At 36.0% G+C, this 11,814-nt stretch overlaps 1 protein-coding gene across 1 annotated transcript; it reads right to left on the reverse strand.

Annotated features, from left to right (window-relative positions):
* Positions 1-78: 78 nt before the first annotated feature.
* LOC149419193 (uncharacterized) lies at positions 79-11,740 on the reverse strand. Its single transcript, XM_089638140.1, has 2 exons — positions 11,565-11,740; positions 79-1,241 (listed from the first exon to the last, which is right to left on the reverse strand). Exons 1-2 carry the CDS (start codon positions 11,567-11,569, stop codon positions 935-937), a joined length of 312 nt encoding a protein of 103 aa, XP_089494266.1. The 5' UTR covers positions 11,570-11,740; the 3' UTR covers positions 79-934.
* Between the last annotated feature and the right edge of the window lie 74 nt (positions 11,741-11,814).

An 11,814-nucleotide genomic window follows, 5' to 3' on the forward strand; every position in this document is an offset into this window, starting at 1 on the left:
CATATAACTATAACATTTTTATTTTTATACAATCTTAATAATTATTATAAAATAATAATTAATTAATGAGGGATTTATTGTTAAATTAATCTGCGCTTGTTTCAATGAACACAAAAGTTTTATATTCGGCTCGATTTTTGACAGCGCAACCCGAAGTTCTTGGTCAAGACCTTTTAAGCATGGCTTATCATTTTTAATTAATACAAGCGTTGAAAAACTTTGCTTACATAAATATGTCGTTGAAAATGGAAGTAGTGTTAAGAATGCTGTTACAGTAATGGCCTCGTTAAATTAATGATACCAAGAAATATAATTGATAAGTTTTATTCTTTAAAACACACATCACTGGTAACAAAAAACAACGACCCTCGAATTCCTTAATTATTTCATGGTTGTTATTGATCCGTTATTTAGAGAGAGAAGAGGAAGAGAATGGGCTTGCAAACCTATTTATAAACTAATTCATTTGAATGTATTGGTGTATATATAATCACAATTATTGCCCAATTATTTAGGGGAGACATCTGTCGGATATTTCAATTACTCAATACAGATACATGTGGCATTTTCGTTGGTTTGATTCTTGGCTAAAGTCTGAACATGCTGCCAGGGGACGGAAGAATTTATTTTTTTTACACATAAACAAAAAATAATTTTTTAAAAATAACCATAATATAAACAAAAATAATTTGAAAAATAAACATAATATAAATATGGACAAATTAATTTGAAAAACAATCATGAGATGAATATGAACAAAAAGTTCTAAAATAAGAGAATCATAATATGAACAAGTTAATTCGATGTTCCTAGGTCATCCTTCAGGTAGGTTGCTAATTCTTCTCCGTCTTATGACTGCTAGCAAAATTTTGATGGTCCAAGGTCATCCTTCAGGTAGGTTGTTGATTTTTCTCTTGTTTATGACTGCAGGAACTTATTTATTCAGTCCGGGGGGTACATCGGGCGTCCCTGTAGCAATGCTTGAATCCCTTTCCATGGGTAATAAACATATTTTGCTGATAGGTCTCTTCAATGTTCCTTGTGCGGTTTTGAGGGTAACCACCCGCACTTTCCCGTCAGCTCCAGGGTGAGTAGCTAGGATCCTGGCTAGTTTCCACATATTAGGTGGCAGGTTGTCCTCCTTTAGTATGACCATGTCGTCCCTTTCAACAGTCCTGAGGCCCTTGTCTTCCTTCCATTTGGTACGTCTTTGTAATTCTGCAAGATATTCCAGTTTCCACCTGCACCAAAATGTTTGAATCAGTGCATTTAATTTTTGATATTGATTCAATGGATTATATTGTATCTCCCGAACATCCTTCTCAGAGATAGAAGCTATCCCTCCGCCAATCAGGAAATGCAAAGGATTCAGGTCAGTCGGATCGTTGGACAGAGGAGTGAGCGGACGTGAATTTAAACAGCATTCTACCTGACACAATAAAGTATATAATTGTTCAAAGGTTAAACTTGAATTATCGGTTATTCTTTTTAAATGATATTTGGCGGATTTCACTGCTGCTTCCCAGAGTCCAGCGAAATTCGGTGACCGTGGTGGAATAAATCCCCACAGTATTGACAAATCAGCTAAATATTTTTGAATCTTGTCATCAGATTTCTTTAACTTATCATACAATTCTCTCAGTTGATTATATGCTCCCTTAAAATTGGTCGCATTATCTGAATATATTTTAAAGGGTTTGCCCCTCCGCGCAATGAAACGTTTTAAACAATTTAAAAAGTTGTCAGTGGTGAGGTCTGTTACCAGTTCCAAATGCACAGCTTTCGTTGAGAAACAAACAAAAATGCATAAATAAGATTTCACCAATGGAGCCTTCCTGGTGATACCGCTTTTCATCATGATAGGACCTGCGTAATCAATCCCGGTAACCTCGAACGGCCTGCTAGGTGTTATTCTGTTTTCCGGCAAGTCACCCATGATAACTTGACTGGTTACTGGATTTTTTCTGAAACATACTATACATTTATGTAATATTTGCTTAACAGTGGTTTTTCCGGCAATCGGCCAGAACTGTAATCTCACTAGAGATAACAAAGTTTGTGTCCCTGCATGTAAATGTACATAATGAAGATGTCGAATAATTAATTCTGTTAACTTATTATTTTTTGGTAAAATTATTGGGTGTCGTTGCTGGTATGATAAATGTTTCGCCTTTGTTAGCCTGCCCCCGACACAAATTAATCCATTATTTATAAATGGATTAAGCGACAAAATAACGCTACGTTTATCCAGTGAACATTTATTACTCAAAGCCCTGAACTCATCCTTAAAATGGTAGCGTTGAATTATTGCTATTAGACGATGCAATGTATTGTCCAGCTCCGGCACGCTTAACCTCCCGGTTAATTTACAGTTTTTTGTGTTACAATTATTAAAGAAACGCAATATATATGCAGTTACTCTCTTTAGCTTGTTGAGAGAGGAAAATTTTGAAAAGATGTCCCACTCCGTGACATTAGTAGACACGCATACCGCCTTGGTTTTTATCTCTGGAGGATTTATACAGGAATTTTCTGGCTTCGGCCAGTGATCGGCCTCTCTTATTAGCCAATCCGGACCCTTCCACCAAATATCTGCTTGTAATAGTTTGTTTGCTGTAACTCCTCTTGATAAAATATCAGCGGCGTTTTCCTGCGATGAAACATGTCGCCAATGGGCGGGATCGCCGGCCTCTTGTATCTCGGCAACCCTGTTGGCCACAAAGGTATTCCATCTAGCTGGCTGTCCTCTTATCCAGCATAGTACGATGGTAGAGTCACACCAGTAGTATGTATCCACCTCAACCATGTTGAGCGCTTCTTTGATGTTTTTTAATAATTTCGCTAACAGCACCGCACCACAAAGTTCCAATTTTGGCAGGGATATGTTTTTTAATGGCGCTATCCTGGACCTGGAAGATATTAACTGAGAGTGCATCTTACCCTCGGCGTCCCTGGATACTAGATACGCACAGGCTCCGTAGGCCTTTTCTGATGCGTCGCAAAAACCATGGATTTGTAGGCTGTTTTGACCCCACAAGATTCTTCTCTTTATTTTCAACAGGTTTATTTGAGATAAATTTTTCATGTAATTTTCCCAATCTTTTAATATTCCCTCGGGTATTTCTTCGTCCCAGGAAGTCTTAGATATCCATAATCTCTGCATAATTAGTTTTGCTACAACCGTTACTGGTCCTAGCAGTCCTAAAGGATCGAACGTTGAGGCGATACTTGACAATATCCGCCGTTTGCTTTGTACGGTACATACTGGTTTTTTCACTACATATGAAAAGTAATCAAACTCACTGTTCCAGATTAATCCTAGTATTTTTTCTTCTTGGGGTTCTTTAGATATCAATCCTTGCATATCCTGACCTGGTTCGGAAGATAATTCTGCCACGTTCGATCTCCATTTTCTTAGATTCATCCCTGCAGATTTTAGTAAACTGATTATCTGTTGTTTTAGAAGGTGGCACGATTCAACGTCATTTCCTCCCGTTAATAGGTCGTCCATGTAAAAGTCATTTTCAATGACATTGCTTGCTATAGGAAATGAAAGTCTATTTTCAATACCTATTTGCTTCAGGCATCTTGTCGCCAGGAAAGATGACGGTCCTAATCCATAAGTCACTGTCCTTAGCTTGTAATGCTTCAAATCCTCATCCTGTGAAAAGCGCCAAACAATTTTCTGTAGATTGCGGTCGCTTTCCTGCACGTTTATCTGACGGTACATTTTCTCTATGTCCGCAGTTATGACTACAGGATGTTTTCTGAAATGTAAAATTTGCATATTTAAATCCTTTTGTATGTTAGGTCCGACCATCAGAGCATCATTAAGGGAAATACCAGAAGATGTTTTTGCCGATCCATCGAACACCACGCGAACTTTAGTAGTGGTGCTTGATTCCTTCATCACCGCATGATGTGGTAAAAAATATGATCTCGCATCGCATTCGGATTTTTGGCACTCTTCCATATGACCCAATTGTAAATATTCTCTCATAAACATGCTATATTGACATTTCAATTCTTTATTGGTGGAAAATTTTCTTTCCAATGTATGAAACCTTTTTTCAGCCATTGACAAAGAACTCCCTAGTTGGTCTATACAAGGGCGGGTTGGTAAGGCTACCGTAAATCTGCCCTCCGTGTCTCTACTATGACACTCTGTAAAGTTGACTTCGCAAGCCTTTTCTTCAAAATTCTGAGGTTTCATGGCATCCACCTCTTCTAGTTTCCAGAATCTTTCCATCTGGTTACCTATTTTATTAATGGCTAGATTACAATTAATTGATACTGGCCTTGTTTTAGTGATGATGTCGATCGCTCCGGAAACAATCCAACCGAGTTCAGTCCTTTGAATAGTTGGCCCGCCCTCCGTTAAGCGTATTCGATCATTATTCATTATTTCCCAAAAAACTTCCGCACCCAACAGGATGTCAATTGGAGACGTGACATTGAAATCCTTATCCGCTAGTTGCAAGCCAGATGGGATCTTCAACTCTTGTTTCCTGAAGGTCATTTGGGGTAGGTCGGTTGTTATAGCCTGCAATACTAAACAAGAAATTTTCTTATTATAATCACTATTCACTGCTAACATGTCAATTGTAACTCTTCGATTGATATGTGTGATGCGATTTTGTATTCCAGACACCGGCATATTTATTTTTTCTGTTTTTAATTTTAATTTTTTTGCAAAACTCTCTCTTATGAAATTCGATTGGGCGCCTGAATCCAATAATACCCTCGCTTTGTGTAAACGGTTGTCGCTACCTACGATATTCACGATCGCTGTAGATAATAAAATTATCTTTTCATTTTTATTTAACACCGTATGATTTGCCACTGATGTCGAGCTGTGTGCCTCTTCATTTGTGTTTTCACTATTTAATTCATTAACATGTATCAAAGTATTATGTTGATCACTTGCACAGATTTTACATTTGAATTTATTTTTGCAATCTTGTGTAAAATGTCCTACCCTCAAACATTTGAAACAGGCTCGGGCCTTTCTTAAAAATTCTAATCTTCCCTGGATATTTAATTTGAGAAATTTTTTACAATAATACACTGGATGATTTTCTTTACATAGGATGCATCCGTGTTTGGTTGCTATCAATGAGACAGACAAATCTTTCTTGCGATCATCACGTGTTGTAACATTCTTGTAGGTAGGCCTTTTTTCTTGCAAATTTGTGAACTCCAGTACCTCAACACGTTTGGTTAGACATGTAATAAATTCTTTCAAAGTTGGGAGTGCACCATCTATTGGCTGCTCTTCCCAAAATCTACGAGTTGATCCATCTAATTTATTAGATATTAAATAAATCATAATCGCGTCCCAGGAATCAACATGTAATCCTAGATTTTTTAACGCTTCTAAATTTATATTAGCCTGATCAATAATATGCCTTAACGCGACTGGACATTCTTGTTTCATATCTTTTAACTGAAATAAAGATGCAACATGCCTATGAACTATTATTTTTTTATTCGCGTAACGTTCCTGCAGTATCTGCCACGCAGATTCGTAATTGTCGTGCGATATGGTCAAGGAGGCAATCAATTTAGCTGCGTCTTTTTTAAGGCACGATTGTAAATAAAAGAATTTTTGAGAATTGTTTAACATATTATTTTGATGAACCAATGCTTTAAAAGTCTCAGCGAATTTAGCATACTCAGTAATTTCACCATGAAATTCAATAAGTTTCAAAGTTGGTAATTTAATTTCACATTTTTCATGATTTACTGAATTCAATAAACCTTTTGCTAATGCAAGTACAGAGAAATATTGATTTTCAAAGGATTCACGTTGACTTACGTGTTCTGCCTCGTCATCCGAAAGTTCTTCGATTTGAGATTGAATTTTTTCAAAGTCATCTAACAATTTTTCGACCTTTTGATAACGTAATTCTAGTTCCGTTTTATCGAGTGTCTTTAAAATATCATTAAACCTTGTCAATTTCGCTTTCAAAATTCCACGCTTGTTGATTAACGGCTTTAACTTTTCCATCTTTAATGGCAAATAATAAACAATTTAACTTTTAACCTCAAACAACTGACAGTTTACGAATGAAAACACGGCGATGTTAGCAAAAAATGCTTGTTAGTGCCAGGGCTGACAACCTTTTAAATCAGAAATTCGCTGAAATTATTTTGTAGCGAGATTTTACCCGGTAATTTTGAATATTCGCGTGAATTATTTTTAATTAAATAAATCCAATGACAAAACCCTTACAATTGAGATGCTCATTTAACAATAATCGTATCAATTTGCAATGTAGGTAGCTATTAAAATTTTATGCAACTGAAAAATCAGAAACAACAATAATTTTTTTTAATCTTTGTTGCATATTTAAATATTTCATTTGGGATAATTTGAAATAGGAAGGATTCGGGATTCGGTCACAGTTTTGATAGGATGGCGTTGAGATACTTATCTGATGATGATCTGCATCTTCTTGGTTTTTTGCTGGTTCATATTTCGGCTTTCTGGTGCACGATGCGGCTCGATTGGACCATATGTTACAGTAATGGCCTCGTTAAATTAATGATACCAAGAAATATAATTGATAAGTTTTATTCTTTAAAACACACATCACTGGTAACAAAAAACAACGACCCTCGAATTCCTTAATTATTTCATGGTTGTTATTGATCCGTTATTTAGAGAGAGAAGAGGAAGAGAATGGGCTTGCAAACCTATTTATAAACTAATTCATTTGAATGTATTGGTGTATATATAATCACAATTATTGCCCAATTATTTAGGGGAGACATCTGTCGGATATTTCAATTACTCAATACAGATACATGTGGCATTTTCGTTGGTTTGATTCTTGGCTAAAGTCTGAACAAATGCTTTGACGGAAATGTGAGGATATTCTTTTTTAACGTAAATCCAGAAAAAATCTAATGGATCTTCGGAGAAGTGAAGTTTTAATGTCATGTCATTATTTAAATCTGTAAATTCCACTCGAATTTGCAGAGGAAGTGCTTCCGTAGAATTTATTGCATTGGTTGCAAAAGGATTTCGAATCCAATCGTATTGTTCCGTATTAATGGAATAAAAATACCGACCAAATTTCTGCTGAAGCATACTTAAATGTTGTTGGGCCAGATCCACAGTTAATTGTTTGTTTTCAATTGAACTATGGTTGATCATTTGGTACATTTCCAAACATCTTTTTTGCAACTCTTTCTGCCAAAGTTCGTTATTAAATTCATTCAAATGCTCGAATATATCAGCCATGTATGCAAGTTTGGCTATCCAGTAATTATCATCGAGGTGCTGATATAGTTTGGGCATATTTTGATTTAAAATAAACTCACATACCTCTTGACGAAGCTCAAACAATCTAGCCAAAACTTTGCCTCGGGATAGCCAACGGATTTCAGTATAAAACAATAAGGATTCATATTCGGCTCCCATTTTTGGACAGAGTATTCCAAAGATTCGCGAGTTTAGGGCTCTTGATTTAATTATGTTTACGATTTTAATGCATTCATTCATCGTGTTCAAAAGTTCCTCCAGTAAATTCTTGACCATCGATGCTTCTCGATTTATGCAGCAGTGTGTAAATTGTAACGTTGGATTTTTTTGTTTTGCACAAGAGACAAAACCCTTTTTACTACCCGTCATTGCCGCAGTGCCATCCGTGCAAACAGTAATGCAATTGCTCCTATATTTTGTATTATAATATCCTATATTTTGAAGAAATGATCGGTTACTTGAAAAAATTCTTCTCCGGTAGGTCGCTCTGGAACCTCCTTACAAAATAAATAATGTTCGTTAATAAAGTCCTCGTCAACGAAAAGTACAATAGCTATCAACTATGCTTTATTTTTAATATCGGTTGTTTCGTTGATCTGAAGCGCAAATTTTTCAGCCAATAACAGTTTTCTAATCAGTGTTTCTAATATATTGTGAATACGTCTTTTAACAGTTTTTGCAGACAATGAAAAATAGACAATATTATGAAAAACATTTTGTCATTGTGTATTAAATACATAATGAAATAATGTAAAATTTCAAATACATTGAATTTGACCGCGGCACACCTGTGTCCGGCTCACGGCACACCAGTGTGCCACGGCACACCGGTTGCGGAGCACTGGACTATAAGACACTTTGCACCACTTGAGTTGTAGCGATACGTGCTTGCTTTGGTATGTATGTTATGAATAATTTGATTATATTTAAAATGTTTGCCTCAAAACGAACATAACTTCTTTTTCGAGAGAGATAAAATTGTAGTCAATAAAATGGTAAACTATTTTATTTTCATCTATACTCTGAATCTGTTATGAGGAAGATACCTACCCTTTCGATTTCCCTATATTTGAACTTTCTCTATTTTCCACACTTTTTTCGCATGGCAACAACATGTGAATAATATAAAAATACACTTTTAAAATGTTTATGGCTTTTCCTGTTACATACACAGACGTTATCAATATAAATAATTATGCCAGAGGCCTGAAGGGTTAACCCATTTACGCCCAAGACTAAAGTAATCGTAGAAAAAAGAATAAATTCATTTTATGTAGTAGGAAATAGAGTTTTTTAACAAAAATAAAAAAAATATATTTAATTTTTTTTATTTACTTGAAAAAAAAGTGCCGTGCTCAAATGGGGACACTGGGCACATTCAGTATGGTATTTCTCGAAGGATGGTTTTTCAATACACAAAGTTTTTTTGCATTTTTTGCACTCCTAACGTGCCTTACTATTTTTGTCAACTTCTCCGGAAAGTGGCCAAAACCATCAAACTGTAAATTGAGCACTACAGAGGCTGATGGGTGAAATTGTAGCTGGTCCATCTTCACGTCGTTACTAAGTATGTGTAGATCGAACATGTATGTAAATAACACCCACCACCACTTCTTGCCTCGTATTGAAGTTCGATACGTTGAAATCGACTGATCGGCTTGATCGACACCGTCCATGCCTCTGTTGTAATTCATAAATACTTGAGGAATATTTTCATCGATTTTCTTCTTTTCGATTGAGCTCGGAAGAAAATTATCGTAGTTAGTTCCCATTGTACAAACGCTGTTATCCAGCCAGCGAACAAACAATATTTTATTGACCGTGTTGAACCGGTAGTCAAAGTCAGCACGACTTTTCTTTTTCATCTCCTTGACGGGTGTGAGAGAAAATTTGCAGGTCCTACCCTCACGTACAGTTCCTGTAGCCAGATTCCCATAAATCCCGCAGCAATGCATAGCTAGTGAAAAAATTATCGAAGAACACAACATGGTCTCTAGGATCTGTGTTTAGCTTGTTCAACAGGTTTTTCACAACTCGTGTACTCAACGGCTCATTGGTGAGTATTTGCGACTTGCCGCAATAAATATCAAAATTGTAGCAATAGCCATCAGCACTAGCGAGCATCCAATTTTTATAACCGAAGCGTACAGGCTTACCTCGAATAAATTGTTTCGATGGATGACGTCCAAAATATTTCACCATGGATTCATCTATTGACAGATTTGTGTGAAACACTCCCCCCCATTGCATAAATTTCTTCATGAGAACCTCAGCAAGGGTTCGCATCTTGAACATTTTATCTGATGTTTCAGCAGCTACAGTATTAACACAAAAATGTTGGTACTTTTTGATATCTAAAAATCTGTTTCTCGTCATTGCCTTAGAAACAACAGGTACATTACAGTCCTCGTCTAAAGACCAAAATAGACGTTCGCGAGGCAAAGTGTGATAACCAGATAGAGATAGAATGCCCAAAAATGTTTTCAACTCACCAACGGTAATATTGATATCATGTTTATTGTTTTGTGATGCAGACAAATCAGAATATTGAAGAATCATATCGATTACTTCCTGATCAAAAATCTTCTCAAAAATTGAAACAGGATTTTTACCTTTGAGATCAGTAATTAGGTTTTTGCATCGTTGTTGTACATTATTCTCATCAAAAGGCATGTGATCGTAGCTAGGCTCGCATTTACGCCAACGGGGCCCAACATTGCATCGTTGCCTTCTAGCGGAATTCGACAAAGGCTCTTCATCAGAACTGTCCCAATCTTCTTCGTTTCTGTTTACAAAAACTTCGATATTTCCAGGAATATCTCTTGGCATGTCATTGGTAATAATATTATCTTCATCGCCTTCTTCTTCGCCAGTGAGGATACTTGTTTCTGGGGGAAGAGCAACAATATCAAATTCAACATCTGAGTCTTCTTCTGCCATAATAGCATCAAGGGCCTCCTGGAGTCCATGATAGTTATCGCTTACTTCAAATTGCCGTTTTGACATATTTATGTGCAGTCAAAACTCTGTAAAAAAAAAGAATATTTTACTCTTTATGTGCCCACTGTCCCTATTTGGGGACACCAACAAAAAAAAGTAGTTCACAGTTCAGTAAATTATATATTTTACCTTATCAAATTTTTATTCCAAAGTAAACAAAGTGTTCAATAAGATTATGTAGAAAAATTAAAAATTTACGAACGTAAACATATAAAAAAAAATACTTACATTTGGTAATCACCGCGACTCTGAGATTCACTTTATTTATGACACTAAAATACTGTTTATAAATGGTGTTATCCAAAATGTTTGATATAAAATGTAAGACACATCAATTAACTCGACAATAATGCACTGTTAGCAAAACTTACCACATTAATAACAAAATGGTGGGTAGATTTGAAGGCGTCCTCGTTTGGGCACGGCAGGCGTAAATGGGTTAATGAATTCATTCTTAAGCAGCTTCCCCAGAATGGGTACTTGTATTCAGAGAAATGGTTTGTAAATATAGTAATATGACATAAACAAACGAGATGTCTGTCATGTCGATGACGCTTCCGTGAACGCCGCCGACTAGTGACGCCCTCTTTGGCAGATAAAATAAATAAGTTTGCAAGTGACAAAATGACAGGATAGAATAATTCGATATATTTCCTTGCCCAGCGAATAAAATATATTTCAGTATGCTAGCTTACTTATAATAGATAATATGGGGCGATAATAAAAATAACGGGTTAGAAGAAAAAGTTACTCATAATCAAGCAAATGCGTGCTGCGTATACCAGCCGTAATACGACGGTATTAGTGGTTGACAGATCTTTAAACCGTCCGATCCCCAGCTGTAGGGCCGTATTAGGTACCATTGTATTAAGATGGGGTATGGAGAATTTTGATAACAATGTTGATTTTTTGGAGGGAGGCTTGGCAAATCTTGACCGGTTTCGTCCACCTTGCGCGCGGAAAATTAATAAAAAGGGGTATTATTTTGGTCTCCGACTCCAGTTCCAAGAAATAACTATTTATGTCGTGGGAGATGGTAAAAGATGCATTCAAGTTCCATTTTTCTCAATAAAAATTAAGTTTAAAAGGAAATATGCATGAATTATTAAAATAACCCAATCTTCTCCCTAAAAACCTATTTTGTGCATGTTTACTTCATTCCCCGACTTAAATAGCTGTCTCCATTAGAAATTAAAGTTGAAATCAAGTGTCGTTTTTTTAAAGAGCCTTTGCATGCAGCGGAATTCGACAAGTTTACCAAGTTAACAATGCATATATAAGTAGGTATACTTACTTCATTAAAATCGTTCTTCATGCTTCCCTCTTGGCAAGTAGTGTGTTTGTATCGGAATTTTTATTTTCCACTGCTCCCACTCTCCGCTATGCAATCTTTCAATAAGGCCTGGAAGCAAAACAATCAGTATACACTAATTTCAAACAACAAAGAAAACATTGTTACTGCCAAGATAAAAGGTTAACAAACCTTTTTAACGTCACCCCAATTCTTGTTTCGTTTCTACTATTATTTTGTTTCCACATTCATT

This window comes from Hesperophylax consimilis, chromosome 12 (assembly GCF_061612785.1).
Source record: "Hesperophylax consimilis isolate HC1 chromosome 12, BYU_Hcon_1.0, whole genome shotgun sequence".
Classification (NCBI taxonomy): domain Eukaryota; kingdom Metazoa; phylum Arthropoda; class Insecta; order Trichoptera; family Limnephilidae; genus Hesperophylax; species Hesperophylax consimilis.